This window comes from Mesitornis unicolor, unplaced genomic scaffold (genome assembly GCF_000695765.1).
Source record: "Mesitornis unicolor isolate BGI_N332 unplaced genomic scaffold, ASM69576v1 scaffold21642, whole genome shotgun sequence".
Taxonomy (NCBI): Eukaryota; Metazoa; Chordata; class Aves; order Mesitornithiformes; family Mesitornithidae; genus Mesitornis; species Mesitornis unicolor.
In genome coordinates, this window is record NW_010168931.1 from 9,070 (window position 1) to 23,618 (window position 14,549).

General features: G+C 38.8%; 1 protein-coding gene across 1 annotated transcript in view; it reads right to left on the reverse strand.

The window, feature by feature from the left end:
* Positions 1-454: 454 nt before the first annotated feature.
* LOC104536553 (protein NEL) overlaps positions 455-14,549 on the reverse strand; it is a gene marked incomplete at its 5' end in the record, with an annotated part of 18,439 nt that continues 4,344 nt past the window's right edge. The window contains 4 exons of the mRNA XM_010179206.1: positions 455-1,076; positions 3,769-3,993; positions 6,274-6,450; positions 7,377-7,570. Coding sequence (XP_010177508.1) covers positions 1,026-1,076; positions 3,769-3,993; positions 6,274-6,450; positions 7,377-7,570 — 647 coding nt within the window. The remainder of the gene's footprint in view (positions 1,077-3,768; positions 3,994-6,273; positions 6,451-7,376; positions 7,571-14,549) is intronic.

Sequence of the window (14,549 nt, forward strand, 5' to 3'; positions counted from 1 at the left end):
CCTTGCTGGCACGTAGCATCTGATCTTTAGGTCACATGAATTTACTGTTCAATCCACTGTAACGACTCAGATGTATGAAGTTATTTACATGTGCTCAGAAGAATAACAAAAACAAGACATGATAGGCATAAGCCTGTGTGGGGAAGAAGCTCCCATACGTAGAGGAGATAGACTGGTGATACTCCACCTGTACTGCCCATCTGCCCAAGCATGCTGCTAGAGAAGGTACAGTAACAAGCACAAAAACAACATCCCTGAAAAGGAAAGACAGCGCAAACAGACACGTAAGGTAAGAGAAATATTTATTTAAATTTGCACAATAACGAGCTTATACTGAACAAATTCAATCAAGAAATAATAGTAAGTGCAGTAAAACAAGGAAATATTGATGACTTTCGTTGATGACAGAAAACATTAAGAAGCCATGCCTGTGCATCACAGTTTTTTTTTTAAATGTTTGCATTTTTATTTTTACAATAACTTCCTTTTTTTTCAGCGCACATACTGTACATATCATATCTTCACTGCTAGATTCTTTATTCCTGAAGGCTTTATCCTTTTACTCAAACGTCTGCGAAATTCTGCAGTGAACAATCAAACACATTTGTGCAGATCCAAATATGATTAGGGAAAAAAATCTCTGTATCTGGTCAAATGTTAGACTCACAAAGCTTTGGAAGACCCTGTAAGAGTTCCTAGTCGATTTTGGATCTTGACATCATTACGTACAGTATTACAATGTGTCACTTTACACTAACCTAAATATTCTGCATAATGATGTCAGACAGACAAATAGCCAGAAGATTTGGGCCGAACCTCATACAAAGGTTTACACATCTGAGCTTGTCTTGAGTCCATAAATTTCACTCTGATCCAGGTAATTCAGTGTGTAACATATCTGCACTTTAGATGGACAAAGCCAATCTAATTTTAGTTAGAATTTTGTACAATTTTTGGTCAGAAGGTCTTTTTTGTGAATGAAAATTCTTTAACCAGAAACTGCTTGTGAGAGGTGGTTGTTGGTGTCACAGTTCCTGAAGGCACTGTGGGTCCACTGAGCAACAGACGTGGCCATTCTGAAGGAAGGAAAAACAGAAGAAAGAAATGAAACAATTAGCATTTTGTACAAAACAAGCCAATCTAACAAGCTCAGTCATTTGCAAGGACCCATCAGATTTTAATGTACAGATTTGTAAAATACAAGACATGCACAGACTTTGATCAGGTTCACAATACTGTTGTCATGTCCTTGCCTTGCCCAAGTGAGTGGGCTGTTAGGATTCCTCTAAATGCTTGGTTTGCTGTGGTCTGCATACCAGAGCTACAACAGCCAAACTGAGAGAAGCTGGGATCACTGGAAGAAATGCTCCCGACATAAAGGTACCAGGCATCAGCCCAAGTATGCAAAGCTGTTGAGCAAGACAGGGCACTTGGGAGTTTTACTTAGATCAGGCAGAAGGGATTCTGGGTTTTATTGAGCCCTGAATGCTTCAAGTTAATACATTCTGGCTGTAACACCACCAAACATTAACACATAAAGTTTTCCATGATAGTCCAGACATTCTTCTGAGAATATTTGCAATTAAGGGAACAGATTGCCTACGGACATCATTAAAGTATTGGAGAAATTGTTTTCTGCATCTCTACTACATCTTTTCTTAAGTCCAATTCTTACAATGCAAATAAAAAGCGTGCATTATATTTAAATTACTCCAAATACATTCAGTTGACTAAACTGCCAGGACTGATTGAAGACCACGGTCTGACTAAGGCAAACATTTTCTTTCACTCCTTTCACAGGAGGTTAAACAATCCTACTGTCTACCTTTTTTATTTGTGATTTGAAAGGGTTTTGTGGCTAAGGCAGCTTTAGTTGATACCTGGGTTTCTGAATTCTTAAAGGATTTGTGTAAACCTATTTTGCTACAGCTTGCTTAGAGAGGCTTAGACCGGAGTTTTGACCTTCCATGTGATGAACTGCGAGAAAAGAGTGGGGTGACACGGGACAAATGAGCCAGAGAACTATACAAATTGGGCACAGCATTAACCTGATCTGAAAGGAGTGGCCTGCTTGCATGCAGAACTACAATATCAAAAAACTGCCAATATGAACAGATAGTGTATTTCAAAAGGAAAATTGCTCTGTGAACAGAATTTAGTAAAATTTGGCTTGCTGAGGGATAAAGTGGTGTATCTTCACTGTCAAGCAGATTCTCACCTGAGCCATATGAAATGTATAGGGTTTGGCAGAGTATTGGTTTTAATCTTATATATGTTCACAATGCAGCAATGGATTTTATTAGTCTATGTATGTGTTTACACTGAATACGAATCAGTCGAGGCTTAAGGTTCAGTCTTTGCTTAAGAGAAAAGGGCAGATGGGAGCAGCACACAGGTGGCCATCAGACAAACTGATACATTACTTCTGCATTGCCACTGATTGGCAGTACAAGAAGAAGAACATGTTTCTTCCCATCACCGAACCTCAAAAGCGCTTTAGAGAAGAATCACACATAATTATTTGTTTTACAGATCGGGAAACTGAGGCACACAAACCTCAGCAACTTGCACAAGCAAAAAGTAACTTCTAGCACTGGAGTTGGTGTATGCCACCAGCTACAGACCCCAAAAGTACAGGTTTCTGCAGGTAAGCCTGTTTCAACATCCTTTGGGCAGCACTGACTTTCTAACCGTTAGCCACTCTGTCAGATCATATCATTTTCTTCTTACCACCGACCCATTCTGACATCAAGACAAATGCCTACACCTACTTGGCACATAACCACTTCCCTTGTAACAGAACTATACCACAACAGCAGTGACTGCTGCTGCGCACAGTATTACATCAGGCAAAGTGGAGGAAGAAGGTGGTGCTTGACAACTTCTACATGGTTTGTTACTCCTCATCTCTCCCAGGAGGAGGTGTTGAAGTTAGATTATATTTTATGAGCACCTTTTCAAAACAGTTAATTGTATCATGTACTAGGGTTTAGGAGGTATTGTGCCTGGGAAGGACATAGAATAAAGACCAAAATCAACTGTGAATTTCAGTAATAATTAAGGAACTATGGATGAATCCTGCTGTCTTTCTTTTCTTGCCTAGTGTGGAAATACTCTTTGCCATTCTTCAGTATTGGATGGGGGAAAATATAATTTACCTTATAGGCTTATTTTGAATGTAAAAACTTATTCTAACCTCCTTTTCTTTTGCATCTTTAAAAAGAGATGCCAGAATTCACGTAAGCCCATAGCCATTATTTTTTCTCCTCACAAAATGAATTCCTTTGACTACAAAAACTATTGAATGCTCTAAACATTATGTTGATTTTAGTATTAATTTTAAAGCAAGAAAGCTATGTAACCATGTAACTAGTCCTTTTATTCTCAAAACAATAAAGCTATTCAATTGATTCTGATAACACTATAGTACCACACAGAACAATTTTTTCGTGTGAAGTCTAGCCTCACATACCTATTCACCACTGCATGTTCCTAAGATAGCATGGACCTATACAGTAAGAACTGTGAACAAACTTGAACTGAGCTATCATGGTACAAAAGCCACAGCACTTTGCAGCGTAGGTTGTTGTTCTGCTTCTGACTTGCTAGCACATTAAACCACCCTTCTAGCACATGCAAGAATGAAGTTTTGCTTTAAAGCAAGCATAGGTACCAGCTACCCACCAACTGGACTCAGTGCATTAATATTTATATGCCACAGAACAACCTGGGAAAGCGACATCTCAGCTTAAATTTTATGCTCCTTACCTTGCACTGGCAGAGGGTGCACTCTGTGCCGTGCTTAATCCAAGAAGATCCAGTGAAGCGAACGATGTTGGTTTCATCCAGGCAGGTTTTAGTGATGTCATTGCGAATGGTGTCTGCCTGGCAGGGGTCAGTGACACAGCGTGGGCAGCACTCATTCTCGGGGAGGATGCTGAACTCACAGTCCACCTCTGGGCATGGCAAGGGCCAGCAATCAACTTCGCCTTGCTGTTTATAAATATTACAAGAACAAGAGAAGATTATTAGCTCCTACTTTGTCTCATTACCCATTCCTCTGACTTTGCATTATGTTTCTTAACTGGCTAATTTTATCCATATGGTCCTATTCAGAAGTCAGTGCACAGAACACTGATATTCATTGCCTGTGGGAGACACAGCAGGTTGGATGCCTTCTTTTCCATGCTATTCAAAAAGTGTATTAGTTTTCACTTCAACACACTCTGCATCAAGTTGCAGCTGAAAATTCTCCATAAATGTCATGCAACACAGAATATGGATCTGTTCCTGTGAAGCTCTACTTCTGGAAGTAACAGAAGCCATAAGAGGGCTGTACTGCAAAAGTGCTTCGAAATCTCCTGTTTTATCTGGTTCTTACTTCTATCTGGACTTTGGCTCGCCATATAAAGCTTTCAAGTTCAGGACATGATTTAGTGGGAATGGTGATGTTAGGTTGATGATCTTAGACATCTTTTCCAACCTTAATGATTCTGTGATTCTGTGAAATTCAGGGGGTTAGAGTTTATCTTTGCCATGGTTAGAAATGCATTGACTGAACTATGGGTTTCAAGCTACTAGCAGCCCAATGTAGCAGCGAATAGCAGCACATTTTCAGTGAGAGGACCTCCACCCACTTACCATCCATTTCAAGTGTTGCAATCAGAATACCTGAACTTCCAAACTTAATCACACCTTCTGCATGATGGGTTCAGTGCAGTCAAGAGCATGAAAAGGTGAAAAGAGAGACTTTCACTGGGCCAGAATATTCTTAGGGGAAGTTACGATTTGCCTGTACACAAATTTGAAGATGTCCAAATATTCACATCAGTTACTAGAACTTGGGGTCAGCTTCCCTTCAGTGCTGGACAAGGTCCAAAGTTTCAGATGTACTCGTCAAAGAAAAGACTTCACAGAAGTCATTAATGCATATTAGTGCATTTGAAACACAGATTGAGTAGTCTGGATTTAAGGGGGGCAGAAAACAGTATTTGGCCCTAGGAAAGAAGTTTATTCACAAAAACTGTATCCAAGGCTTTGAGAATTATAGGTTCAGTATTTCCAGTGCAAAAGCAGATAAAAATTCGCAGGGATGTGCCATAGCTCCAAATTTACTCCTCTTGTTGCAGGAAGTATTGTGAAGTTACCCGTTTACAAAATTTTCACCTGAGTCAATTTTCCTCTTTTTTAATCACATAGAATCATAGAATGAGAATAATTTGGTTGGAAAAGTCCTTTAAGATCATTGAGTCCAACCACAACCTGTCTACTACTAAATCAAGTCTCTAAGACCATGGTAAGAATACAAGCAATCTTAAACACAGTCACTGATCTTGACTTTTTTTTTTTTGATTGACAGTAGAAGGAGTAGACAATATGATGTCACCCCCCCAAAAAAAAACCATGAGAGCTGAAAGAAAGCAGTCTTTAGTTACAGACATAGTATCTTGAAAAAATAAAATCTATTAAAATCCCAAACTGTAGGTGGTTTTATTTTGTTTTGTTTTTAAGACATATAAAGAATCACCTGGGAATCTATTTCATTGGATTTTAGCAGCAGTAACACCGAAAGAACAATGTCTACAGAAATTGGTTTCTGGTTGTTATTCATGATACCCTGACAACGGAAAGCTGCTAGATGGACTAGGCTTTACATTTGGAGATAACCTGTGACAAAAGCTAGTTGTTTTATCTTGGGACTTTTTTTCTGCCATGGAAACTTCTTGAGCATCATTATGCAGAACAGTTTTTACTCGGACTCTGGAATACATGCCCAGGAAAAAGATCACAAGCTTTAAAAGATTTTTTTTTTCAAAACTCATTTCACTATTTTGAAAAATGCATCAAGTCCTATTATTTTTTTCTGTTGCTCAGAATTGTCTGAATGAATAAGTAAATTTTAGTCTATCAGCATCTTTGAAATTACCAACCACAATAATAAATAAACATTTAGAATTTCCTTATACAGCTACATTGGTCTTTGAATGAGTGAACATATGAATGTTGCTGTGTAGGTGCCATATCCAAATGACCTCCCCTTTTTGCTGAAACAATCTTCATGATTAAATTTCTATTATGTCTATTGTGTCAAAATGCACTTTTTACTGGAACTTGACAATATTGATAAATATCCATGAAAACCAGATTTCAATTATACACATACTCCAGAGGAAATTAAAGCGATACTAATGCATGAAAATTAACTATTGACAGAACAGAATATTTCATATCCTTTTTCCCTCCTCTATCTGCTGCTGTAATCAGGAGCCTCACCAAACAGCGACACTGCTGACAGTTCTGTATCCAGGAGTCTCCGCTGTTGTAGGAAAGCTCCCCACTCTGATGTAAACATTGACTGCTGAGCCTCGGGTCACATTCAGGACAGCAAAACAGGTCAACGGTGGGATTTTCACAGTCACAGACCATTCGTCGGCACATCACATATCCACTCTGTTGTTGGAAGACAGACACAGAGAGATGGCAGAAATTTGCACAATTCCAGCAGCACTAGTAGCAAAATTTGATCTTTTGGCATGATTCTAAGCCACTAGCAGCTCATTAGTTTTTCCATTATAAGATACCTTTGTCAAAATACAGTTCCAACAGAGGCAGAAACTACAATGCACACTCAGTAACTACCGTAAAGTTCCGCAGTTGTCTTAGATACATCCTTCATACAACCGACCTTCCGACAGCTCTCCTCTAAGGTGATGAAACTCAAGGGTGTCTTTCCCGAGGGTCAAATTTTAATGGATTGCACTACATTTATGTCATTCACATATCCATATGAGACTAGTCAAGTCTTGTTTTAAACTTCTGTAATTATTCACTTAAAGACGATGATAGGTAGTATGAAATTAAATTCACGCCCATGAAACTCGAGCTGCTGATCTGCTCAGGACTTTCTCAGCTGTGCATTGGGCCTTCATACTTCATCAGCATTTAGCTTAAAATCAAGTTTCCCGCAGCAAACATTTGAGAAAGTTAAGCTGAATTACTCTGAAGATACAGAACATCTATTTATAGCCATCTGCTAAAGATATCAGCGTCAGGCCACCAATATGTGTCTAGACAGACAGTTTCTTTGCATGAAAATGGCATTACTCCCACACAGAAAACACAGGTGGCATCTCTGCTAACAAAAAGAGTACTATCATCCTTCTTGCAGTATCATGTAATAAACCTCCCATGGAAGTTCTTCTTGTGCAGGTTGAAGAGAGAAGCTCTCCTCAAAACCCTATATAATAAATAATTCCATTTTTCTGTAGCATCCCACCTGAGAAGGCAACTAAAACAGGAATTTCACTGGAATCGCTCACTCTTCCTTTCATCCATACCACCATCTTGCAGAAGCAGCTGCTTCTATTTATACTGACCTGGCACGAGCAGACAGAGCATCTGTCATTCTCCAGCACCCAAATCTGACCGTTGTGCTTGATTTTGTCTTCATGGATACAGTCTCCTGTGCAGTTCTTGCCATGGGGACATCGACAGTCATACCCACCATCCAAGTTAAAGCAAATAGTGTCATTGGCACAGCTATGCCTTCCAGTTCCACATTCATCAATGTCTGCAAAAACATGCCATGTAATGCTCTTAGACTGCATTCAATTAACAAAAATGTTCTTGCAGCAGTCAATATAAATGAGTCTTGGCCATTAAAGTCTTCAGCTGAAAGTCAATTTGCACTTCACCAGAATAGGGAGAAATAACTTACAAGTTCACAAAAAATATTTTTCAAGTCACATCAACTTTTAACACATGGTATTTTGAGTTTTCCTATACATCTTTCTAAGCAAATGCTGTTGAGTGAGGAAGGTAGAATGAAGAAATCACAGGAAACGCAAGAACAAAAATAATTCTCAGCTCCCTAAAGAGCATTATTTTGTGGCAACATTCATGGGACATGCAGTTAAACAACAAAAGCTTCAGAATCTTATTTTCAAAACCTTTTGCTGGCTCAGTCTAGCAAATTTGAGTTCACTTGCTGAGAAGTTAATGTAAAAGGTGACATCTGACCTGTAAGCTCATTTAAGCAAGCACACTATGCTTTAAGTTGCATCAGTTACCAGGGTGTGCAAGCTAGAATATTTTAATTATTCAAGCTGCAGTGACATCTATAGCCCTTGTGTCTGGCACAGAAAATAAAAAAAAAAATTAATGTCTCCAGTGAATAAAGGTAAATGACTTCAAAACAAGCATATCTCAAAGAATTCAACAGTACCTTTAAAGGCCTACTTCATCATGGTGTACACAATTATTTTGCAAGGGCAAACTAGCAGCACACACTGCTTTCTACTTGAATAGTCTTTATTTAGCTTTTTCAGCTGTCTATATGGAGAAAAATTCTCTGGGAAAAAGGTTTTGAAAGGGCATGAAGCTATATGTGGTAAAATGTGGAAAACACTAGAAGAGTAAAGACTAGATCTACGGTGACTGTAAATATCGATACACTGAGTTCAACTCTAAATACCATCTCACAACAGTCTGGCGCAAGCTCTTAATTAGCGTTCATTAAAAAGTAGCATTGTGATACTTAACTGTCCAGCAGAGCAGTACAAGACAAAATAAGCAATATAGTCATGCATATATCTTTCACCACCAGAATACAATCTTAATAAAACACTCAGCTTTGGGTTTAATGATGGAAATAAAACCTTCAATTCACCTCAAGCACATTCAGTTTAAAGCAAAATAACTCAATTATCATTTCAATTCCAAGTGTGGCTGCAGTTAAAAAAAAAAGTAAACAAGTTGCTAACATGAATATGAATTGCAATGAAAAACAGCAGGGAAATTAATAGAATTTCATTGTATAAATAAGCAGCATTGTGGGTTTCCTTCAAATACTGTGTACAATAACAGTGGCATCATCTCAAGAAAAAAGTATTGCAAAATTATGATGGCTTATGGGAAGAATAAGGAAAATGTCATCTAAGAAGTACTGAAAAGAAATGGATTGTTCATCTCTAAAAGAACATCAGCAAGGGAAACAGCAAAAAAATAATGAATACTCCAGAGAAGATATGTTGAGAGGTTTTCTTTGCCATATTGCCTAACACACAATACAGGGGACAGTGAATGAAATGGAAAGACAACAAATTTAAGCCTGATAAAAGGAAATAACTTTTCATACAATGCACAGATAAACTATGACACTCACTGCTACTGAATGTTAAGAAGGAAAAAAATTGCATGGCCAAAATTATATAAAGCTAGCAAGAATATTCAATTTGCAATGCTAACAGATTTTGGGAGATGACATTTCATGCATTAGGGTCGATCGTGCCCTTATTTATGTATAAAATAATTCAGAACAGGCAAATCATCTCAGATCTCCACATCTTATACCTCATAATCTTCTGAAGCATCTGGAGTCAGGCACTGTTGCAACAGGGCAGAAGATAACTTGGATCATGGACCTAATTCAGTGTGGCTGCTCACATGGCCCTGAACAGCTGAAACATCACTGCCACAGCTAGGGAAACCCATCCCCACAGTATGGATATGTAAACAGAGGCACAGACAGCCCTACAGAGGCTGTGCAATCTCCAGCCTTGCAGGTTTTTAGACAAGTAGCTAACAGGAATGGTCTGAGTGATGATGGTCTGGGCAGAGCAGAGGGATTGGAAGGGCTGCTCTCTCCTTCCTCCATCTTCTCTTAAATCCATACCAAAAGTTACAGAGTCTGGCAATTTAATTTCCACTTAAATTTGAGAAGAAACTTCTTCTCAGTGAGGGTAACAGAGCACTGGAACAGGCTGCCCAGAGAGGTTGTGGAGTCTCCTTCTCTGGAGACATTCAAAACCCGCCTGGACGCCTTCCTGTGCAACCTCATCTAGGCGTTCCTGCTCCGGCAGGGGGATTGGACTAGATGATCTTTTGAGGTCCCTTCCAATCCCTAACGTTCTGTGATTCTGTGATTCTGTGAATTTAAAAACATCTCCTCCATATACTCAGTCTAACTGTTTTTAAGTTATTCAATGAAGAGAACATACACAAATCCTATTTAAATATAATGATTCAGATTAATAGCAGAATTCTCTTGATCATTGAAATAATTTTTAATAAATTATTATTCAACACTTGTGTTCATTTGTTTAAAACATTCTTTTTTACAAAGCTTTCACATAGCTAGTGTCATAAATTAATAATATCGCTTCTCAGCAACCTGGCCACTTAACTGAATGCAGCCATATTTGTTAAGAGACTTGTACGAAGTTCAGCTGTCATGTAAACAAGAGGTTTCCTTTAAATAACAAACAGTGACCCTAGAAACACTAAGTCTGCATTTGGCACTTATGCACAAGTGTATTTCACAATTTTCCCATGAGGAAAATGCTTCTGAGGTTTGTTTTTCAACATGGTAATGGTTAGTGCACCGTTATTGAAAACAATTGAGGTTTTTTCATTGACTCTGGTACTGAGCCAAGCTTATCCAACATTGAGAACTTATAAAAAATTCCAACTTTGTTTTTTTCAGTTGTCTGATACATGCAAATAGATATTCTGGATAAGGCAATTTAAATATTCCTGGCCAAAGCAGGAGTTGCTTAGGTTTTGACTCTAACCTAATCAGATTCAGTATAAAGCAGCAAGAGAAACAAAAACTTTGCATGCATGAAATGCTCATCTGCATTATTCATCCACATCAAACTTCAGGCATTATCTGCAAAGAATTTGCACACAAATCATCCATATCAAGCAAAAGTTTGTTAGACTTTTTTGCTTTAGATTTATAATGGATGTCAAATTAAGTCACTGACATTTTGTATGCAGCCATAATCAGCTCTCCAAATTCTATAACCATATGGACAGGGTACACTGGCCCCTGCTCCTTTTGTGTCTGAAAAATGGGAGAGGGGAGAATTACAGGTTGTATATTTCCAGTATATGCAGCCACAGAGGCATGTTATTATCATTCTCATACTGTTTTTTCAAAACAAAACCACAAAAGACAAATAATTAAAATCAGGCTATTTGCAATACTTCACCTAGGAATCAAGCAGCTTGAATGTTATGACATTAGAACATTAAGCCTCAAAAGATTTGGCAGCTTGCCTCAGAAAAAAAAAACAAAACACAGGAACAAAATGTAACTAGTTATCTAGTGCTAAATTGAGGATCAGTTCTTATTTATCTAACCTACACCAAAAATTACAGCAGCTTTGATCTGGCACACTTTTAAGGACTTTCCTTTTTTTACCATCATTCCTGAGTACAACCTAATGTTGCAATGACAAAGGAGTACTATAGATGAAGAAGTAGTGGTACTTGTTACAGCAAGCTGGGAATTAATTGCATCACAAGTAAATTCATGCCTACACAGGAAAAATACTGGATTAAAGCCATGCAAAATGGTGAGAGTACCTGGAATGACTAAACTCTATTTATAATATTTGAGAGACTGCAAAAGCAGAAAACTCAAAAAATCCAGGAATTTCAATTGCCCCACCAGATTGTGACCCAAAGCTATATTCAACAGATTTCTGACTGTTTCTTGGAACAGAGAGTCAAAGAATCCCAAAGGGACAAAGCACCATTTGAACTGGCCCTGAGCAGTGTGTAGGCTCTGATTCAAAATGTCTTTACTGAGCAACTACTCTGTATTGGTGGCCAACAGCTACCACCGTGTATGCAAGTTCAATATCTTTACAGGAATTCAAAAGGCTGTAAAAAAATCTTTCTGGTAGGGCTTTTTTCAAAGAGGGAATTACGTTAAAATGATCAAGTTATAAATATTAATTAAAACTCGTGGCCAAAAGGAAAAAATGTTTTCAAAGAGACAGAAGATTGTTTAAAGATACTATATTATAGATTCAGAGTGAATGTATACTATACTAATGAAACAGACTTTAAAGGGGGATGCATTTCATATAATGTACTATTTTTATTTGAAAACTTCATGAGCTTCTTTGCATAATATACACTCTTACATGCCATGGAATAAAAGAGGTCATTGACTCACAGATTAATAGTGGGTTAATTAGTAAGTAATAAAAGACATGAATAAATAGTCATCTTTGTCACAATGAAGAGTTGTCCTAGGGAAGTTCCCCAAGAATCTGTGCTAGAACATGTGCTACCTGACATACTTAGTCATCTGGAGGAGTGCATCAACAGTGACATGAAAAAGGCTGTTGACAAGAAAGTACTAAAAACAAGAAATTGACAGTGAAATATAGAAGTGTTTCATTATATTGACCGAGTAAACAATAATATATCAGATGATATTTAATTGTAAGGTGCACGGGGAAATAACTATTCAAAAATCAAATCAGTCTTTTAGATCTATTCTGGAAAGAGATCTTGGAGCTTCTATGAATAGCTCTATATAATGACAGCTCGATAATATTTTGGGCAAAAAACCACAAGTACAATATTGGTAACAAGAGATGAGAAAACTCACAATAAACTCTCAATGAACACGAAAAAGGCATAATTAGAAAATAACCTGTGTACACCTTGCTAGGTAGTGACAAAGGGCTCAGAAACGCATTCTGTTACAGATGATGGAAAGCTGCAACTCCTCCTCCTCTGATGAGCTATCCAGACTTACATGCAGGATGTTCACATAAAACCTTAAAAGATCTCCCCTGGATGTGGTTTCCTAACAGAATAATTCTGATACCAGCTAAAGTGTCATCCATGTAAAGAAAAGATTAACATATCCATCATTGAGAAATATGTTGTTGGAAGAGGTGGGTTGGGAAGGTGGACAGTTCCTTTGCTCTGAAGCAACTGAAGTTTGTCAGATACTTTAGCTCTGGGGAGTAGCATTACTTCAGCAAGGTGACAACATGAGGATACCTGAATACTTTTTGCTTAAGGCAAAACAGGAAGAAGTGCATTGGATATGTGCTCTACCTTGACTTCAGCAAGGCTTTCAACATCATCTCCCATGACATCCTCACAGCCAAAATTAAGAGTGGATTAGATGACTGGATAGTGAGGTGGACTGGGAACTGGCTTAAGGGCAGAACTGAGAGCTGTGGTTAGTGGGGCAGAGTCTACTTGGTGGCCTGTGTCCAGTAGTGTTCCTCAGAATGGTACTGGGTCCAGCTTTGTTCAATATATTCAGCAATGAGCTGGATGACGGGACAGAGTGTACCTTCAATAAATTTGCTGATGATACAAAGCTGGGAGGAGTGGCTGACACACCAGAAGGCCGTGCTGCCATTCAGCATGACCTGGACAGGCTGGAAGGTTGAGCAGGGAGAAATGTAATGAAATTCGAAAAGGGCACGTGTAGGGTACTGTATCTGGGGAAGAACAACCCCATGTATCAGTACAGGACAGGGCCTGCCCTGCTGAGGGCAGCTCAGGGAAAAAGGACCTGGGAGTCCTGGTGGACAGTAGGCTGACCATGAGCCACCAATGTGCCCTAATAGTGAAGAAGACCAATACCATCCTGGGGTGCATTAAGAAAAGTGTGGCCAGTAGGTTAAGAAAGGTTATCCTCCCCTTCTGCTCTGCCCTGGTGAGGCCACATCTGCAATACTGGGCTCTCCAGTTCAAAAAGGACAAGGAACTACCGGAGAGAGTCCAGCGTAGAGCCATTAAAATGATGAGGGGACTGGAGCATCTCCCATATGAGGAAAGGTTGAGAGAGCTGGGTCTGTTTAGCCTGGAGAAGAGGAGACTGAGGGGGGATCTCATTAAAGCTTATAAATATCTAAAGGGCAGAGATCAGGAAGACGTGACCAGACTCTTCTCGGTTGTGCTCAGCAACAGGACACAGGGAAATGGTCACAAACTGGTACACAAGAAGTTCAACTTAAACCTAAGGAAAAGCTTCTTTACTGTGAGGGTAACAGAGCACTGGAACAGGCTGCCCAGAGAGGTTGTGGAGTCTCCTTCTCTGGAGGCATTAAAAACCCACCTGGCCACATTTCTGTGTGATCTTCCCCAGGTGATCCTGCTCTAGCAGGGGTTTGGACTAGATGATCTTCAGAGGCCCCTTCCAACCCCTACCCTTCTGTGACTCTGTGATAGGGACCACAAGCTCTTTTAAGCAGAAAGTTTGATTTCTGTTCTTCTCAGTCCAAAGTAAATCTATTGGCTGATGCAATCATCCTTCAAAGAGCCAAGTGGATTGCGAATAATTTATGTCTGACTTCATGCAAGCCAGCTGTCAGAGTGCTTAGCAGATGTGGAAGATGAAGAGCTGAGACTTCAGATGTTGGTAACACCAGCTTAACAAACATGTTGTTTCCCGATACAGTAAATGTGTTCAAATTACTGTCTTATAAAATGTAGTGGTCGATATTCTGTTCTATTAGTCCTTTTATAAAAGATGAGAAACTCTGCCAATGTTGTACTCTGCCCACATTCCAGAATATTTAATACTAACATGTCTCCACATATGCTTTCTGTCTGGTGATGTTTAAGTTTCCAAACTTAATAATGAAGCCTTAATGTCTATAACTCTGTTTGGGATGGATGGAAAGTAAGTCACTTTATGGTTTTATTTGTTGACCTTTTATGATCATGAGTAAAGGCAAAAGGATTTCAACTAAGCTTCATGAGCGATAGCAAGATTTCCTGCT